Genomic DNA, 21,656 nt, shown 5'->3' with positions numbered 1-21,656 from the left:
AATAAAGACATGAAAACGTATAATTGTTTGTGTTATTAGTTGAAGCAGACGGTTTGTCTGTTGTTGTGACTTAGATGAAGATCAGATCAAATGTTATGACTAATTTACGCAGAAGTCCAGGTAATTCCAAAGGGTTAACCTGCTTTTTCTTGCCACTGTAGATGTAACTACCCTTCGAATGACTTCATGCAGATTGCTAATACATTTATTAATCCTAACATATCACAGAATAACCTTGTTCTACAGGCATGCAGAGGCAACATCTTTTACATTTAATGGGTATTGCAGCAAAAGAGCACGGGACTGCCAAAACAATGGAAAATGACCACCCCACAGAACCAGCAGCAGGGCTTTAGGCCCATGGTTAGCCTGGCAGCTGTGATTGGTGTTGAGTGTTGGCGTTTGAGCTCTCCTCTTGATGATGTTTTGCACTGACTAGGGCATGGCCCAGCTCTCTTAGGAAAGTTCGGTGTCGGCCACTGCCTTCGGAAGACTTCCAGCTGGGGAAGTTCCCCATCCAGATGATGAAGGCGGCGAAAGCAGCAACAACATCTATCAGGTTGAAGAGGACCATCGGCCACCTGCTGGTCTTCCTTCTCGACGTGTACATCGTGGCAAGCTTATCGAGATTGGCAACGTCACTCTTGGTGGCGTTGTAGTGTTGTACGATCTCTGGTTTCTGATGCTTGCCCTCAACCTTGGTATCATGGTGCTTGGTAGACAGCTCTAGTACAGCCAAGCCTGGTGATGGTATGTAGGACACCAAGGTAAGCAGCCCACGGAAGCCAAACAGTGAACTGTAGATCTGTCTGCCATAGTGAGCCTTCACCTCTGGAATGTGTGGTATAATGGATCTAACAATGCCGAAGTATGTTAGTCCATCTTTGAGAAGCTTTTCAGCTAATGGTACAGATGTAAAGAAGTTATCTGTGGTGATATTTCTCCCACTTTTGTGCCAAGGAGCCACAAGCCCTTTGACAACTTGAGATCTCAGAACCACTTTGTGTCACTCCAGGTGCACCTCTCCTCTCAGAGGGTAGCTGGTTGCTGTGTCGCAGTTCCACCAGGTCATAATCCCGTATTCGTCAGGCTTTGATGGGATGCTTTGTCAGAAAAGGCACCAACCCCGGAAACCAGCGAGCTACTTATCCACGGAGATCTGTGCATAGAAAAGGTATTTGGGTAGCTGGGCTACAAACATGCTCCAGATATCTCTGAACGGGGCAAGCTTGTCTGCTGTTATTCGTTCAAGACTCAATGCTATGTCATCAAACCTCATGTATTTCATAATGTGTTGGAATCTTTTTCTGGACATAGTTGCAGTGAACACAGGTCTGCCATCAGCTTCTGACCAGATTGCAGTTTGAGACTCATTTCCGTACAATCATGATGCGATCAAAAGACCAATGACTGCTTGTGGTTGCTTGTGCTATGGCATCCACCTCCTCCAATTCATCATATAGATGTTTGGGATGGCTCTTATTCCATACACCAATTCGTCGCTAAGCTTCTGTTAGTTTCAAGTACAATCGGGTCAATCGTCTCTGAGGACAGAAATAAATGAAACAATTATTTAAATGCTTTGCACTCTGCTGCCTTTGTAATGCCTAGTTGATAAAGACTTGTCAGACATTTCCCTGTTGCCTTTGTAATGCCTCGTTGATTAAGACTTGTCAGACATTTCCCTGTTGCCTTTGTAATGCCTCGTTGATTAAGACTTGTCAGACATTTCCCTGTTGCCTTTGTAATGCCTCGTTGATTAAGACTTGTGAGGTGCTGAGGTAACAGAGAGAGCCTGAAAGGGTACATCTTCAGTGCCCTTTTGCTCATAAGTCTGAAATATGATCATCAAGTCACTCCCTGAATTGTCTTCATTGTCGGGAGCGTGATCCTGCTCCCGGTCAGCCAGAAGTCTCAAAACCTCCGCAAGCCCAATTCCTGTGAGTCTTGATGTGGTTGACATTTTCACCTGAAAAGAAAACACCCAAATTTACCTTCAACAGAGGAATTGAAGATAATGGTCAATTTTGAAACTTTAAGAGACGGCTTGTCCCCCCCCACCCCCCAGGTACAATGTTCGATTTATATATAGCAGAAACATTTAAGGGAATCTAAAGTAACTTTTTCATATAATTTTACATGGAAAATAACAGTTCAAGGATGCCAGTTTAGCTCGTTCCCTCCCATGAGGGTGCCTTTCACTGGATAATACAGTTGAAGTCGGAAGTTTACATACACTTAGGTTGGAGTCATTAAAACTTGTTTTTCAACCACTCCACAAATTTCTTGTTAACAAACTATAGTTTTGGCAAGTCTGTTAGGACATCTTCTTTGTGCATGACACAAGTCATTTTCCCAACAATTGTTTACAGACAGATTTTGTTCCAGTGGGGCAGAAGTGTACATACACTAAGTTGACTGTGCCTTTAAACAGCTTGGAAAATTCCAGAAAACAATGTCATGGCTTTAGAGGCTTCTGATAGGCTAATTGACATAATTTGAGTCAATTGGAGGTGTACCTGTGGATGTATTTCAAGGCCTACCTTCAAACTCAGGGCCTCTTCACTTGACAACATGTGAAAATCGAAAGAAATCAGCCAAGACCTCAGAAAAAAAATGGTATACCTCCACAAGTCTGGTTCATCCTTGGGAGCAATTTCCAAAGAGGTCATATCGCTCAGGAAGGAGACGAGTTCTGTTTTCTAGAGATTGTTGTGTCTTTGGCTATGCCGGATTAAGTGATATGACATGCTATTCTATAAAATAATTTGTCCGTAATTAATATTACCTGATTGAGCTAATCATGTAAATGTAATTAACTAGAGTCGGGCACCACAAAATAATATTTATAGAGCTGTTATCTTCCGAATAAACTCTTAAAGACCTAGTAATATTTTACATCAATAGCAGTCAATATTAATCATCATCTTAATTCAGTCTCATCTGAAAGTTGTAAATTCTTATTTATCTGCACGAACCCTGGCTAACAAGTTGAATCAGCAATACAATATTGGGTTTCATTATTTATTTACTAAATGCCTAACTAATCACACAGAACTACACACACACATAATTAAATCATAACTTGATTACAAATTACGTCATAAAGGAAAACGGCCCTAACGGGCGGAACAGATATGACAGCTTGTTACACAAAAGAAAAGGGGCTGGGTGAAAGTGAAAGAGCGGGAAGACTGAGGAACAAAGGGCGAAGCTGTGCTATCGTAAATACAGTATCTTATGCATTCTAAATTACCGTCCATTTGGAAAAGGAAAATGCAATAAATATTTACTCTGAGCTGCGCTTTGGTAGGTTGGTGGTAGATGGAAGGCCGTGTTGCCCAACCGAGTCCTTTGAAGAATGTCTCTGGTTGTCAATTGAATACATTGTAGTAACGTCGTTGTGTGGTAGACGGGATACTCTGTCTGTTCTTTCCTAACCCTCGTTTGCAGCGGCTGTTGCTAACTCAAAGGCTAGGAGGTATCACTTCTGTAGTGAATAAGAGTTCAAAGTTCATACCATTCGCAACCAAAGCTCACGCTGATGTTGGCTTCGTTCTGTGGTTATTATCTGAACCATTCAGACATCGGACCGTCGTCCTCATGTCCTCGGAACAGGAGGTTATATTGTCGTCAAGGGCTTATATAGGAAGGCAGAGGAGGCCGTGTTTGAAAAGTTTTATAGCCCATGTCCCTTCACAGGGGCGGACCACTGATTGAACAGAGCCTCTTATGAAAACCCAAATCTCACATTTTAGAAGCTAAAATCACATTTCATCCCATCACAAATAATTTCATATTCAAACATTGAAATTGAACAACAATTCCATGTGAAGCCGGTAACTCTGATGTGTAGACTTTCCACTGTAGAGTTTGTCATCTTATCATTGATGAGAATGTCTCAGATGACAACCGAACTGACATCATATTCATTAAGTACCATATGTTCAATTGGTCTGATTACCAGAATATAGTTAATTTCCCCCCACCTTCTGATGTTCCCAGAATTTCTATGTTACCCAAGGGTTTTGCAAATGTAACATCAGTCGGGTAGAGAGAGGGAAAAGGGGGGAAGAGGTATTGATGACTGTCATAAACCTACCCCCAGCCCAACGTCATGACAAAATGAACATACATTGCTGCGAAAAGTGCAAATCAATCCCAGAACAGCAAAAGGACATTGTGAAGATGCTGGAGGAAACAGATACAAAAGTATCTATGTCCGCAGTAAAAACGAGTCCTATATCGACATAACCTGAAAGGCCACTCAGCAAGGAAGAAGACACTGCTCCAAAACCGCCATAAAAAAAAGTTATTGGAGTGGCCATCACAAAGCCCTGACCTCAATCCTATAGAGTATTTGTGGGCAGAACTGTAAAAGCATGTGCGAGCAAGGAGGCCTACAAACCTGACTCAGTTACACCAAAATTCACCCAACTTATTGTGGGAAGCTTGTGGAAGGCTACCCAAAACGTTTGACCCAAGTTAAACAATTTAAAGACAATGCTACCAAGTACTAATTCAGTGCATGTAAACTTCTGTCCCATTGGGAATGTGATGAAAGAAATAAAAGCTGAAATAAATCACTCGACTATTATTCTGACATTTCACATTCTTAAAATAAAGTAGTGATCCTAACTGACCTAAGACAGGGGATTTTTACTAGGATTAAATGTCAGGAATTGTGAAAAACTGAGTTTAAATGTATTTGGCTAAGATGTATGTAAACTTCCGACTTCAACTGTATATTTCCATAGAAATCCAAGGGTGCTTTTGACTGTGGGTCTAAATTACCTGAATGTATTTGTAGCATTTGATGTCCACATGGATTAATCAGAAACAAGCAGTTTGACAAAGAAATATACGTACACCTATTGGGAAATGACTGTCAGTCGCTTTATCATTCCTTGATAGCATGACAACTAAAGTAACAGAAAGTTACCATTCATTTAAGAAAGTAGCATAGTTTAGCGCATTAAAGTTGTGCTTCTTCCTTACCTTTGAGAAATCAAAACACTCAGAAATCCCCTACTTCGGCCAAAATGTCCAGAATGCTCTGAGCACTCAGGGAAAACACTCAATTTGCTAGCTAGCTTTCTGATTCTACCCATCTAGTAATCGCACAACACACTTCACCTATCCAACAACACTGCAATGACTTAATAGCCATTTACTGCTATGATGAAGAACGTATAGATGCAATTTGCAAGAACACAAAGAAATGTGTGATCTTGTTGAGTCAGGTGCTGCCAAGGTACAAAAAGTAGTCACAAAATAAAATAGATTCCCACACTGCTGACTACTCCGTTTATGGAGTCCAAGGTCTGACAAAGTCAAGACCTTTGGGTCAAAACGTTTGCACTCAATAAACTACCTTTAACTAGAGCTTAGTGTTTCTCTGGGCAAGGTCACGTGGTCAGGAAAAACTCAGGACCCTACAATATAATTTGTGTAAAATAAATACTCCCATATTCACCTTAGGCTCAGCTGGTTCAGCAGATGTTTCAGCACCACTGCTATTCTTCAGATTTTCATCTAGTATGACAGCATCATCATCATCCTCCTCCTCCTCCTCTTCGTCGTCCCCATCATCCTCTTCTTCTTCATCAATGTCACTCCCAGAGTCCTCCAGTCCTGAGAACACACTCTCCTCGCTATCTGAGAGGTCCTCATCTCCTTCTTCCCCAGCCTTCTCAGTGACGTCTTTGTCAAATATGGGAAGCTGAAATAGCAGAGACAAAGAGACATGTAGATTTACATAGATGGGCAAACATGAATGAGTAAGCACTTAAATGAGACAGAATGAATAAAGAATCTAGATAGCTAGCTACCTAACCTAAAATAAAACAATTGTCATTGACAATAGTGGACAGGACCAACCAGTTCACATTTTCTGATATATCATCCAATTAAATCAAATCACAGCACATTTTTGGACTCATTCAGCAGTTTTTCCCTGATTAATTAGAATACTATTAGAAATGAATGTTGAAATGTAATTTTATATTCGATAAACATAAGCTGAAAATAATGCCATCACTGCTTCCTGTTGACAACTTTTGATAAATAGTCCAATGTCCAAATATTGTATTCAAGTGTCCAAATCAATAATCAATACGCAGAAACAGTTTGTGATAAATTGAAAACAAACATAAAATGTAATACCAACACATTCATGTACCACAATACTAATCATATTACTTGTATTATTATTTTTCACCTTATAAACTGCATATGCACCAAAAACCCTGTTGGTTTGACAAGTCGCAATAATTATTTATCCATCACTCATACCGATAACACGTTGCAATCCATAGTCAGGTTTCACATCCTGTTCAAACTAACACTACTGAAAAAAAAACACACAGAATCTAGGAATGATATGTATATCACTGGTTAGAGGACTTGCAGAAGAACGCAGCAGCTGCATTTTGGAATGTTGCATTTTGTTTTTAAGTCGGTTGCCAACACTGAAAGGTAAACGCAACACTATTTTGTTAATCATATCGATATCACAGCCACCCCGAATCTGAGAATAATTGATACACTACTGGTTAGAAAATCATTTGCAAAGACAGCGGTCTACATTTCAGAGTGTCGGATTGAGATTCTGGGAGGTTGCAGAAACAAAATCAGTTTTTGTTATTTAACAGGACCCGACATAGGATATCAACACTGACAAGGGTTGGCTGGCTGTTATCTGAGTGTATTGGTGTGAGGCCAGCAACTTTTATAGAGAGACCGCCCCGAATTTGAGTTCGAAATCCGGCTTACTTGGGATGAAGATGTCTCCGTGATTTGGAAGGTCAATGTCCCTAGAGTTGGAAAATGTGTAATAGCAGTGCAGCAAATGGAGCGTTTGTGTGTCACTTTCTTTCATCCCTCCATCTCATACATTATTTCCAGAGGGATTTGACCGTATGACCAACAATGTCAGTATACAACAAGTTACTGCTCACATATACCCTTTAAATCATACATTCTTGGAAAGCATGAAACACACTGAGAACCTTACTGCCGATAAGTAGGAGCCGTTCCTTCTCTTGTTAGAACAAAAGACGTACCTGCTGTGTACTGACAAACCTGCCGCTTCTACTTGTAATATCACAATGCTCGGCAGTGGGCGACAAATTGACTCAGCCAATCAGAGAGCACAAACCTCCACGTGGGGGAGCTGACAGGAGTGACAATTGTTAAAAATAAATAAAAAATAATCACAAAAAGTCACTTTTCCTGTTCTAATTCACCCCCTTTTAAATCAGAATTGTTCTAACAAACAATAAAGCTGCATAATACCCCTTTTTCTAGAGCAAGTCTTTATATGTTTTACATCTAGCTAAGGAATTGTGTGCTTGAAGGATATTTTTGTTCGGTTTGATAATGTGCATTAGCTTATTTGTTAGCTAGCCTGCCAACTGAGCAAGGCAGTCACACTAAATCCTTTGCCAAGCTAGCCATCTGGCCAGTGTAGCTAGTAACATAAATCCATTGTGATGTAATTGTTTTCATGAAGCAGCTGCCTGTAGCTGGCTGCAGAGAATCAATGCAGTGTCTTTACATTACCTGGCTAGCACAACAGCTATCTAGCTAGCAAATCATGCTAACAATTTAGCTAACGTTAGCCAGCTAGCTCAAAATGTAGAGAGGGGCTGTATGCGATAATGTAGAGTGATTTACATTTTAATCTTGCTCCCAAGTTATATAGCTGTGGCCAACTAGCTAGTATCAACAATGGATTTCTACAACAATAGCACAGCTAACATTTACTAGACCATAAAGCAACACACACGGACATTCATTGCCAAACAATGCTACTGCCACCTTCTGGTTTGGAGTATTATCCCAAGGCTTAGTGGCTGACGACTTCAAGGTCTTTGCTGTGTGAAAACAAGAGAGATTGACTTCCAACACTGTTCAACAACCATATGGAATTCCGGGTCTCTGGCAGCGTTTGGATCTGCGGTCAAGAACGCGGAGTTCATCTCAGCCCTTCCGTCCCTTCACTTTTTGGCCCTGACGTAGACATGGATCACACCGGAGAACACTGCTACTCCAGCTGCTCTTTCTTCATCTGACTAGGTTCTTATAATCCGAGAGCATCTGGTCGTCACGGTGGTGGAACAAGTCTACTCATTTCTCCTAAATTGAGATTCTTCTCTTTTCTCCCTCTCCTACCTGTCCATCTCCTCATTTGAATTCCATGCTGTCACTGTCACTTGTCCACTCAATCTTAACATAGTCGTCATCTATCGCCCACCAGGTGCCCTTGGAGAGTTCCTCAATAATCTTGACACCTTGATAAACTAATCTCCTGATGATGGCTCACCTCTCTTTGTACTTGGCGACTTCAACCTCCCGACATCTTTCCAACTCTCTTTCCCCTCCTCACCCTTTCCCCAATCCCTTCCAACTCACAAGGCAGGCAATATGCTTTACCTAATCTTTACTAGCTGCTGCTCATCTACTAATCTCACTGCAACCCAAAATCAGGTCTCTGATTAGTACTTTGTTTCCTTTTCTGTCTCCCTTTCCTCCAACCCCAAACACTCAGCACCAACCCAGATGGTCATACGCCATCACAATCTTCTCTCTCCCATTACTCTCTCCTCTTCTATCATCTCTTCCTTCTGCTAAATTCTTCTCCGCCCTGTCTACTGATTCTGCCTCGTTGACCCAACTCTCCTCCCTTTCTGCATCCTACGACTAGCAATCTGCCCAATTCGGTGGTATTTGCTTTTGTGTGTATAGTTTGTCCAATGGAAATAAAGTGGTCATTCATTTTTGTCCATTAGGCATATGGATCCCATAACCTCCCTAGCCGGCTGGGATAATGACATCCGCTACTCATTCACTCAGCCTATTGAGTCCATTGGCCTTACTCACACAACTACCCTATGCCTTAACCTCCTTCTCACCTCTCTCTCCAGATGACATACTGCGACTTGTGAGGTCTGGCCGACCGACAACCTGCCCGCTCGACCCCATCCCCTCCTCCAGACCCTCTCTGGAGACCTTCTCCCATTCCTCACTTCCCTCATCCCTAATCACTGGCTACGTCCCCTCTGACTTCAAAATGGCCAGAGTTGCTCCCCTCCTCAAGAAACCAACACTCGACTCATCGGATGTCAACAACTATAGACCCCTATCCCTTATTCTTTCCAAAACACTTGAGCGTGCAGTCTCTGATCAACCTCCTCGTTATCTCTCTCAGAACAATCTTCTTGACCCCAACCAGTCAGGCTTCAAGACGGGTCACTCAGAGACTGCTCCTGTGTCACAGAGGCTCACAGCACAGCCAAAGCTGACGCTCTCCTCTGTTCTCATCCTCCTAGATCTATCCCCTGCCTTCTTACCTGGCCATGCGTCACAAACCCCAGATGTGCCTTATTGCTATTATAAAATGGTTTACCAACATAATTAGAGCAGTAAAAATATGTTTTGTCATACCCATGGCAAACAGATCTGATATACCACAGCTATCAGCCAATCAGCATCCAGGGCTCAAACCACCCAGTTTATAAATATTAATAACGGCCCTTACAGCGCAAGTTTTTGCACGCGGTACCAGAATTCTATGCTGTTGATCTGAATTTGATTGTTGCATTTCACCACTATTCTCTACACCATTTGATAATTGTATAATTATTATTATAATCTATATTACATGTATTATCTGAAAAAGGCTTTGGTATTAGCATGTTTGAGGGCTGGAAACCTGAGCTGATAAATTCAGTGTATTTGATACAATAGTGGCATACAAAGTGATAGCTGGGTATGAACATGTATTACATATGGCGACCATGGCTAAGGCCGGGAAAGGCTGGTATACCAAATATTTTTTCCCTTTAAATTGTATTTCTTTATTCTACATCACCATGTCAACGTATTATCACCACTGGACATGTAGCCTCCAGATGTCTGCCTGTCCCCAGGCGAGGAAGATATTTCTCATCAAATACGGTGAGCATTATGGCTTGGATAGGTTTTAGCCTGGTCGAGGCAGAGGATAATGAGAACAGGCTGGTGGATGAAGTCATGTTAGCAACAAAGTGAGTTAGTTTGTGCGGGCGATTAGATTGAATGGTGTGTGCGTGTAATCAGCTATATATTGTATGCAGAGACCGTGGCATGAGTAAAGCCGACACAAATCTGACGCCATTTCCGGTCACAACTTGCAGACTTGTTTACGTGTTGCTGTGCGTTTTGTTGCCAACCTTACTTTGCTACCTGACAACTTTACGGTTTTTACTTTTTAATTACCGTTTATATTTTTGGTTTTTCCCCTCACTCAACTTTTTTTCATTCAACTTTTTCACTCCGGACGCTTTATCTGGACGTGGTTCGTCAGGACCTCAAAACAGCCGAAGCTAAGTAGTAACATTAACATGATGCCTTCTAATTGCAGTCGTTGTACTCATAATATACAGGAGAACGATCGCCTTACAGCGAGGATAGCTGTGCTGCAAGCCCAGCTTCAGACGCAATCGTTAGGCAAGGGTAATTTCAGTGTAGGAAAGGATGAAACAGCGTCTGTGCCACCAGTAAGTACAGAAAATAACGTTAGTATAAATCCCCTCGCACGGTACCCGCAGCCGGACAACTGTTTCTGGAGGGAAATGCTGTAGGAATTGGTGTCGCTCATTCAGCCGACAGAAACCTTCAACAAAATTGCTTCCAACACTCTTCTCAGTAAACTGGATGCAGTTTATCACAGTGCCATCCGTTTTGTCACTAAAGCACCTTATACTACCCACCACTGCGACTTGTATGCTCTAGTCGGCTGGCCCTCGCTACATATTCGTCGCAAGACCCACTGGCTCCAGGTCGTCTACAAGGCCATGCTAGGTAAAGCTCCGCCTTATCTCAGTTCACTGGTCACGATGGCAACACCCATCCGTAGCACGCGCTCCAGCAGGTGTATCTCACTGATCATCCCTAAAGCCAACACCTCATTCGGCCGCCTTTCGTTCCAGTACTCTGCTGCCTGTGACTGGAACGAATTGCAAAAATCGCTGAAGTTGGAGACCTTTATCTCCCTCACCAACTTCAAACACCAGCTATCTGAGCAGCTAACCGATCGCTGCAGCTGTACATAATCTATTGGTAAATAGCCCACCCATTTTCACCTACCTCATCCCCACAGTTTTTATTTATTTACTTTTCTGCTCTTTTGCACACCAATATCTCTACCTGTACATGATCATTTATCAATCCAGTGTTAATCTGCAATATTGTAATTATTCGCCTACCTCCTCATGCCTTTTGCACACATTGTATATAGACTCCCATTTTTTTTTCTTTTTTTTTTCTACTGTGTTATTGACTTGTTAATTGTTTACTCCATGTGTAACTCTGTGTTGTCTGTTCACACTGCTATGCTTTATCTTGGCCAGGTCGCAGTTGTAAATGAGAACTTGTTCTCAACTAGCCTACCTGGTTAAATAAAGGTGAAATAAAATAAAAATAAAAATAAAACCGGTTTTCCCCATTAAGCAACGAGTCGGGAGTCAGAGGTCGAGCCTTCTCTTGTCTCTACCCCTCCCGTTACGGGGTCTGAGACGCCGAAGCTTGCCACCATTAGCTCTGACAAATTGAAAACTCTAGTCATTGACGACTCCATTACCCGCAGTATTAGACTTAAAACGAATCATCCAGCGATCATACACCGTTTACCGGGGGCAGGGCTACCGACGTTAAGACTAATCTGAAGATGGTGCTGGCTAAGGCTAAAACTGGCGAGTGTAGAGAGTAAAGAGATATTGTTATCCACGTCGGCACCAACAATGTTAGGATGAAACAGTCAGAGGTCACCAAGCACATAGCTTCAGCGTGTCAATCAGCTAGAAAGATGTGTCGGCATTGAGTAATTGTCTCTGGACCCCCTCCCAGTTAGGGGGAGTGATGAGCTCTACAGCAGAGTCTCACAACTCAATCACTGGTTGAACAGTTTTCTGCCCCTCCGAAAAGATAGAATTTGTAGATAATTGGCATGGGACTCACCCACAAACAGGACCAAGCCTGGCCTGGTGAGGAGTGACAGACTCCATTCTAGCTGGAGGGGTGCTCTCATCTTATCTACCAACATAGACAGAGCTCTAACTCCTCTAGCTCCACAATGAAATACGGTGCAGGCCAGGCAGCAGGCTGTTAGCCAGCCTGCCAGCTTAGTGGAGTCACTAGCACAGTCAGCGTAGTCAGCTCAGCTACCCCCATTAAGACCGTGTCTGTGCCTCGACCTAGGGTTGGGCCAAACTAAACATGGCGGTGTTCGCCTTAGCAATCTCACTAGGATAAAGACCTCCATTCCTGTCATTACTGAAAGAGATTGTGATACCTCACATCTCAAAATAGGGCTACTTAACCTCTCTAGGGTAGGGGGTAGCATTCGGAATTTTGGATGAAAAGCATGCCCAAATTAAACGGCATGCTACTTGGGCCCAGAAGATATGATATGCATATAACTGGTAGATTTGGATAGAAAACACTCTAAAGTTTCCAAAACTGTTACAATAGTGTCTGTGCGTATAACAGGACTGATTTAGCAAACGAAAACCTGAGAAATATCCATTCAGGAAGTAGTTTTTTGTTGTAGATTTGTAGTTTTCTATTCAATGCCATTACAGCATCCATTGACTTAGGACTCCATTTGCAGTTCCTATGCCTTCCACTAGATATCAACAGTCCTTAGAAATCGTTTCAGGCTAAGACCAGTCTGAACGAGTGGACCCAAACGTTATGCAGAGTTTTTTCAGGCACATGTATATTTCTTGTTTACCTTTTATATTGAAGACGTTACTGTCCGGTTGAAATGTAATAAATCATTTAGGCTAAAAAACAACCTGAGGATCGAATATAAACATCGTTTGACATGTTTCTATGAACTTTACGGATTCAATTTGGATTTTTTTGTCTGATTGTTTTGACTGAATTTGAGCCTGTGGATTACTGAAGAAAACTCGCTAACAAAACGGAGGTTTTTGGATATAAACTTTGTCGAACAAAAGGAACATGTATCGAGTAAATCAATGTCTTCTGATTGCCACCATATGAAGATCAAAGGTAAGGGATTAATTTTCTCTCTATTTCTGAGTTTTGTAAACACTTCTGCTTGGCTGGTTACTGTTTGCAATAATTTGTCAACTGGGCTATGTTCTGGGCTAGGTATGCTTTCCCCGAAAAGCATTTTATAAATATGACACTGTGGTTGGTTTAACAAGAAGTTCATCTTTAAATCTATGTAAAATATGTTTTGTTTTCTGAATTTTTATAATGAGCATTTCTGTAATTGAATTTGGCGCTCTGCAACCTCACTGGATGTTGGCCAGATACCCTAGAGAGGTTAATGTTAGATCCCTTACTTCAAAGGCAATTCTAATCAATTAACTAATCACTAATCATAATCTTGATGTGATTGGACCTGACTGAAACATGGCTAGTGACCATATCCCCCGTGCATCCCGCAAAGGCGGAGGTGTTGCTAACATTTACGATAGCAAATTTCAATTTACAAACAAAAAAAAAAAGACGTTTTCGTCTTTTGAGCTTCTGATCATGAAATCTATGCAGCCTACTCAATCACTTTTTATAGCTACTGTTTACAGGCCACCTGGGCCATATAAAGCGTTCTTCATTGAGTTAACTGAATTCCTATCGGACCTTGTAGTCATAGCAGATAATATTCTAATTTTTGATGACTTTAATATTCACATGAAAACGTCCACAAACCCACTCCAAAAGGCTTTTGGAGCCATCATCAACTCAGTGGGTTTTGTCCAACATGTCTCTGGACCTAATCACTGTCACAGTCATACTCTGGACCTAGTTTTATCCCATGGAATAAATGTTGTAGATCTTAAATGTTTTTCCTCATAATCCTGGACTATCGGACCACCATTTTATTACGTTTGCAATTGCAACAAATAATCTGCTCAGACCCCAACCAAGGAACATCAAAAGTCGTGCTATAAATTCACAGACAACACAAAGATTCTTTGATGTCCTTCCAGACTCCCTCTGTCTACCCAAGGACGTCAGAGGACAAAAATCAGTTAACCACCTAACTGAGGAACTCAATTTAACCTTGCGCAATACCCTAGATGCAGTTGCACACCTAAAAACATTTGTCATAAGAAACTAGCTCCCTGGTATGCAGAAAATACCCGAGCTCTGAAGCAAGCTTCCAGAAAATTGGAACGGAAATGGCACCACACCAAACTGAAAGTCTTCCGACTAGCTTGGAAAGACAGTACCGTGCAGTATCGAAGAGCCCTTACTGCTGCTCGATCATCCTATTTTTCCAACTTAATTGAGTAAAATAAGAACAATCCAAAATGTATTTTTTATACTGTCGCAAAGCTAACTAAAAGCAGCATTCCCCAAGAGAGGATGGCTTTCACTTCAGCAATAATAAATTCATGAACTTCTTTGAGGAAAAGATCATGATTATTAGAAAGCAAATTACGGACTCCTCTTTAAATCTGTGTATTCCTTCAAAGCTCAGTTGTCCTGAGTCTGCACAACTCTGCCAGGACCTAGGATCAAAAGAGACACTCAAATGTTTTAGTACTATATCTCTTGACACAATGATCAAAATAATCATGGCCTCTAAACCTTCAAGCTGCATACTGGACCCTATTCCAAATAAACTACTGTAAGAGCTGCTTCCTGTGCTTGGCCCTCCTATGTTGAACATAATAAACAGCTCACTATCCACCGGATGTGTACCAAACTCACTAAAAGTGGCAGTAATAAAGCCTCTCTTGAAAAAGCCAAACCTTGACCCAGAAAATATAAAAAACTATCGGCCTATATCGAATCTTCCATTCCTCTCAAAAATCTTAGAAAATGCTGTTGCGCAGCAACTCACTGCCTACCTGAAGACAAACTATATTTACGAAATGCTTCAGTCTGGTTTTAGACCCCATCATAGCACTGAGACTGCACTTGTGAAGGTGGTAAATTACCTTTTAATGGCATCAGACCGAGGCTTTGCATCTGTCCTCGTGCTCCAAGACCTTAGTGCTGCTTTTAATACCATCGACACCACATTCTTTTGGAGAGATTGGAAACCCAAATTGGTCTACACGGACAAGTTCTGGCCTGGTTTAGATCTTATCTGTCGGAAAGATATCAGTTGGTCTCTGTGAATGGTTTGTCCTCTGACAAATCAACTGTAAATTTCGGTGTTCCTCAAGGTTCCGTTTTAGGACCACTATTGTTTTCACTATATATTTTACCTCTTGGGGATGTCATTCGAAAACATAATGTTAACTTTCACTGCTATGTGGATGACACACAGCTGTACATTTCAATGAAACGTGGTGAAGCCCCAAAATTGCCCTTGCTAGAAGCCTGTGTTTCAGACATATGGAAGTGGATGGCTGCAAACTTTCTACTTTTAAACTCGTGAAAAACAGAGATGCTTGTTCTAGGTCCCAAGAAACAAAGAGATTTTCTGTTGAATCTGACAATTAATCTTAATGGTTGTACAGTCGTCTCAAATAAAACTGTGAAGGACCTCTGCGTTACTCTGGACCCTGATCTCTCTTTTGACGAACATATCAAGACTGTTTCAAGGACAGCTTTTTTTCCATCTACGTGAAAATTAATCCATGCTTTTGTTACTTCTAGGTTAGACTACTGCAATGCGCTACTTGCCGGCTACCCGGATAAAGCACTAAATAAACTTCAGTTAGTGCTAAATACAGCTGCTTGAATCCTGACTAGAACCAAAATACCATATTACTCCAGTGCAAGCCTCCCTACACTGGCTTCCTGTCAAAGCAAGGGCTTAAGAACATTTGAACATCTTGGCCAAGTTCTGTTATAATCTCTACCCGGCACAGCCAGAAGAGGACTGGCCATTCCTCATAGCCTGGTTTCTCTCTAGGTTTCTTCCTCGGGTTTGGCCTTTCTAGGGAGTTTTTCCTAGCCACCGTGATTCAACACCTGCATTGCTTGCCGTTTGGGGTTTCAGGCTGGGTTTCTGTACAGCACTTTGAGATATCAGCGTATGTACAAAGGGCTATATAAATACATTTGATTTGAAGCGAGGTTGTAGATAAATGGGTTTTCGTAAACGATGGAGCTCGACAGGAATATCTAGGTTAATGCTTTGGCGCCATCTACGGGTTGAGTGTTATTTGGGTGGACCAGCTATCGCTCTCCTTCCAAAACGTGGTTACATTTGTATAAACTTCAAATACTACTAACTATACAGTATATTCATAGGAAAAGTTAATGTACTGTAACAACTCAAATCGTGTTCAAGTCTAAAGTAGTCTAGACTAGCCTAAAGGTTGTTGGCTAGTGAAAATGATTTGATGTAAAAAAATCAAATCATATTTTTCCTAGCCAACAACCATTTGGCCAAATGATTTTTATTTTATTTGAGAAAGTGGTATAAATCAAGGAATAACAAAAGTTGATTATACTTTTCTTGTTCTGTTTTATTTCAAAAATAGAACCCAGGAGTCAAACAGAAGTTTTCATTTCAGGTAAACAAACATGTTACATATTTTTGGAACATTCCCCCCCACCAACAAACATCTCAAGTCATAAATTTCAAAATTATATATATATTTTTAAATGTCAACATAAAGGAACAATTGTATCAGCCACTGTCAGCCTACTTTCCACTTAGCAGTGCTTAAAGGTGTGGTCAAATCAATCAAATGGTCCTTGCCAAAGCAAGGAATTGCACACCAGGCTGTATCACATAGCTCACAGATGTACTTGGTCAACATCCTTTTCTGTCGTCAGGTAGATTGTAGACAGATCTTGCAGTGCCTCATGCTTTTTCCTTGCAGGGCGGTCTGGGGGACATCATTTGGAAATGATGGACACCAGTGAAGCGTAGAGGATTGTCATTGTTCGCTGCTCTGGCCCCCCAATGGTGGAACAAACTCCCTCACGACGCCAGGACAGCGGAGTCAATCACCACCTTCCGGAGACACCTGAAACCCCACCTCTTCAAGGAATACCTAGGATAGGATAAGTAATCCTTCTCACCCCCCCCCCCCTTAAATGATTTAGATGCACTATTGTAAAGTGGCTGTTCCACTGGATGTCAGAAGGTGAATTCACCAATTTGTAAGTCGCTCTGGATAAGAGTGTCTGCTAAATGACTTAAATGTAAATGTAATGTAATGTCATAGGCAGGGCAGCCCCCAGCAGAAGGACGAGAGTGTGGTAGTCCTCAAGGCTGCTGCATCAGGTTTATCCTGTACTGCAGGTAGGAGATCACCTGTCCTGTGACCTGCCGGGGGACAACGTGGCCGTTGAGAGCTATTTAACAAATGGAATTGTTTCTTGTAACATTTTAAGGGGTTTTTCTGGCAAACAGTTCTGCATGTCCATTATGCCATTTTGTCTTATTTTTGAATATTGGCACCCCCTTCCTGTTGGATGTAACTGTGCCACAGGCCCCTGTGTTCTCACTAAAAAGGGTAGGGCTACTGTACCAGTTGTCCACAAATACAGTGTGCCCCTTTGAGGTAAGGCTGCAGCATGGTGATTAACACTGATCCAGATATACCAAAATACCTCATCTGTGGTGGTGCCGGTGTAGATGATCAGGTCCTATACATATCCTGTCAGACAGTCACATAAAACACCTCCAAATCTGTGGCACTTTGATGGGATGTGTTGGCAGAATGCAAGCCTTCCTTTCCAAACCATGAGAGACTCATCAATGGACAAGTCCTTGTGAGGAACAAACACTCTTCCAAATGCCCCGGTAAAGCTGCCCAGGACATTCCTCATTTTGTTGGCAGTGGCATTGTTCAAAGTGGAGCACTCTCAGCAAGACAAGGAAGCGGTCCTGGGAGTAAAGAGTTGGAGAAAAAAAGGGGGTCTGCAGCATGGGGTCAGTAGACCCTCACAGAGCCCTTCTTCGCTAGCCCCATCAGCAGCACCGTGACCAGGAAGGTATACATTTCACTGATGGTAGTGTTCACCCATTTTGAGAGCTTCCCTTTTACACCAGGGGCAGTCTTCTCTTTTAGTTCATGAGAATACCTGCAAAAAAATATGAATATTTAGTGGGCTAAAAGCATTCAGAATTTTGATCAATTTGAAGAGCCCTGGGTCTTTCTGTAACATAAAAATGGGCATACCTGTTGTTTTCCTGCACCACACTCTCCACCAATTCCTCATCAATGAACCTTTTAAAACATTCTGACTCTAGGCAGGGTGCTTTGGAGGCCAGACATGGTGTCATTGAAGTCTCTCTCTGATGGTGTGACGTGACAGAATCTCCAGCAGCGGGGAGCATCCTCCTCTCCTTTCACCTCTTCTTCCTCACAGCCCACAAGATTGACAGAAGCACCAGCATCTTGGGAAGGTGTGCGATGTTCATTGCCTTCAAGGTTGTGGTGGGCACCATTTTCCTCACAGTTCAGAAGGTTTGGGGTGGGGGGGGGACGACAGATATACCTCATCACTATCTGATTAACCTATGGTTACTCTGGGTTGCTAGCTCAGACCTCCTTTCCAGGGGTTTTATTTAGATAAACCCCCCTTTTGATAAATTCCCCCATCATAGTAATATTTCAACCATCATATCCCCCCACAATACCTTCCCCCACCCCCCCCACACACAAATATGGTTTCAACCGAATCTGGCAAGGCTTTTATTTGAGTGATGATCTGTGAGGTGTTAACATTTTATTTGCTTTGTGATTGGTCAAAAACTGTAAACAACTTGTCAAGTCATGTGCTCCGGTTCTTGTAGACACTAACAAGCTCATGCAGATTTGTAATATGTTGAAAAGTGGCCAAATTAAGTTTATATTTTCCATGTAATAGGCGCAGCCATCTTTGACTTTGCTTATTTGCGTCTTATGCCGCATTCAAAACAACTGGGAACTCTGAAAAATACAAGGTAAAATCATGACATCAGTGATCAGAAAGTCATAGCTCTAGAAAGAGGCCCAGAGTTGGAATTCTGAGTTGGACGACCGTTCAAATTCATTTTCCCCTAGTCGGAGTTCCCAGTGGCTTTGAAATCAATGACGTCGGAAATGTCTGAGTTCCCAGTTGATTTGAATGCGGCATTATAGTGAATGGCATTCTGGGATTAGGGAGTTTTCACTTGTCAAACGTAAACAAACATGGCAGCCATCAAAGAATTTATCTGACACGCATTTCTTTTCTAAACAACATTACATTTGTTTCTTGTGCTCACCAGAGATATGGTATATTGTAAACTAGTCTAGCGGTTTTGGTTTTTGTCAGCGCAACCTGTTATTTAGACTGGTTTATGGAATGAGTTTGGCTGTGGATGTGTGTTCCGTGTGATGAATGGATGTTGAAGTTTGCATTTATCTTTTACAATAAAAAGGTAAAATTGAGGAATAAAGTTTAAGACCTTTATTTTCTATCAGTGCAAAAAAACATTTAGATGCTGTTCAGACAACAATGATGTTTAGACACATTTGTTGCTCTGTACGTTGTGTTGCTACTGTTCCAATCACATGAGATGGTACGCTGCATTGACCACTCAAAATGATCACAAATATGTGATCGTACGCATCAAAGGGTTATGAAGCATATACCTACTTAGTACCCCAGCACAGTTGAGCTAGTCACGTGTTTGTTTTTAAAAAGCACAATAGGAGAAAGCTGGAGCAGATGTGTCCAGCTGTGTATTGACAGGGGTCGCGTTTTATATTGAAAGTACAACAGTCTTTTTTTGCTTCAATATAGTGATCAGGGACGTGCAACTATAGTTTTCCTTCACAGAAAATACATTAGTGCAACACATTCGGCAGAAAATAGCTTCATTTTCATCAGATGACAACAGAAGTGCAACGCTATCATTTATAATGATTAAGTCTATTATAGAAATAATGTAGCCAGCTACATTTCCTAATGTCTTAAAGTACATTTTACCAGAAAAAAATAGGCTGGCTACACCAAGAGAATAAGCTACACAGTCGTGGTGCTATTAAAAGTGGTAGGTGAACAGCACAGGAGGCTGGTGGCACCTTAATTGGGGAGAACGGGCTTGTGGTATTGACTGGTGCAGGAATAAGTGGAATTGTATCAAATACATGGTTCAGCTGTTTGATGCAACTCCATTTGCTCCGTTCCAGACAATATTATGAGCCAGTCTCCCCTCAGCAGCCTCCTGTGAAATGTTGGTTAAAAGACTAAAACAATATACCACATTACATTTTACTAGGAATACATTTATTGTTCAAGAAACATTAAAGCCTGCTCATCTGTTTTTTTTATAGAAGCAAATATTTTGGCTGGTAAGATATGAGTGGCTGGTATATTTTTTAAATCTACCCGTCAGTGGCTAGTGGAACCGAAAGTAAATTTTAGGCCTTGCGCCACAACCTCCAATGAACCATCAAATAAGCAACCCATCAATAAAGTACCAAGATCAAATCCTACTACACCGGGTCTAACGCTAGTCGGATGTGGCTATTATCACAGATTATAAAGGGAAACCCAGCCACTTGTTGTCCAGTGACGTGAGCCTACCAGACGAACTAAATACCTTTTATGCTCACGTTGAGGCTAGCAACACTGAACCATGCATGAGAGCACCAGCTGTTCTGGGTGAATGTGTGATCACACTCTCCGTAGCCAATGTGAGTAAGACCTTTTAAACAGGTAAACATTCAAAAGACCGCAGGGCCAGAAAGATTACCAGGTTGCCTACTCAAGAGCATGCGCTGACCAACTGGAAAGCGTCTTCACAGACATTTTCAACCTTTTCCTTACCCAGTCTGTAATAACTCCATGTTTCAAGCAGACCACTATAGTCCCTGTGCCCAAGAAAGCCAAGTTAACCTGTCTAAATGACTATCCGGCGATATTGAAGCACTCACATCTGTAGCCATGAAATGCTTTGACAGGCTGGTCATGGCTCATAAACACAATCAACCCAGACACCCTGGAACCACTCCAATTCATATACTGCCGCAACAGATCGACAGGTGACGCAATCTCTATTGCAATCCACACTGCTTTTTACTATCTGGACAAAACAAACACCTATGTGAGAAAGCTGTTCATTGACTACAGTTAAGCGTTCAACACCATAGTGCCATCCAAGCTCATCACTAAACTAAGGACCCTGGGATTAAAAACCTCCCTCGCCTGGACGTCCTGATAGCCTCACCTTCTGGGGGTGGCCTAAGCAACAAAATCTCAGTAGTGCATGCCTAGTCCCTTCCTGTACTCTACGTTTACCCACTCTCTGTTTATCCAATCTTGCAACCTTATAGTTAACTAGTTCAATGGAATAACGACATGCCTCTCTCTCATTGCACTCCACAAGGAGACTGACTGCCTGTTGCGCAAATGCAGTAAGCCAAGGTAAGTTGCTAGCTAGCATTAAACTTATCTTATAAAAAAACAATAATAATCACTAATTAACTACACATGGTTGATGATATTACTAGATATTATCTAGTGTGTCCTGTGTTGCATATAATCTGACTGAGCATACAAGCCTACAAGTATCTAAGTTGTATTTATTTTTATTTAACCTTTATTTAACCAGGTAGACTAGTTGAGAACACGTTCTCATTTACAACTGCGACCTGGCCAAGATAAAGCATAGCAGCATAGCAGTGTGAGGTTGAACAGGCTGGTAATAGGGGTTGCGTCAATGGCGGAGGATAGTTTCAGAAATAGAG

At 41.8% G+C, this 21,656-nt stretch overlaps 1 protein-coding gene across 2 annotated transcripts in view; it reads right to left on the bottom strand.

Moving 5' to 3' along the window:
* LOC135549683 (ribosome biogenesis protein bop1-like) overlaps positions 1–21,656 on the bottom strand; it is a 138,455-nt gene that overhangs the window by 114,163 nt on the left and 2,636 nt on the right. For both annotated transcript variants that reach the window (XM_064979880.1, XM_064979881.1), the window contains exon 2: positions 5,477–5,722. In XM_064979880.1, the coding sequence (XP_064835952.1) occupies positions 5,477–5,722 (246 nt within the window). The remainder of the gene's footprint in view (positions 1–5,476; positions 5,723–21,656) is intronic.

Source organism: Oncorhynchus masou, chromosome 12 (assembly GCF_036934945.1).
Source record: "Oncorhynchus masou masou isolate Uvic2021 chromosome 12, UVic_Omas_1.1, whole genome shotgun sequence".
In the NCBI taxonomy this organism is placed as follows: Eukaryota; Metazoa; Chordata; class Actinopteri; order Salmoniformes; family Salmonidae; genus Oncorhynchus; species Oncorhynchus masou.
This window is presented reverse-complemented; position numbering and strand designations above follow the sequence as displayed.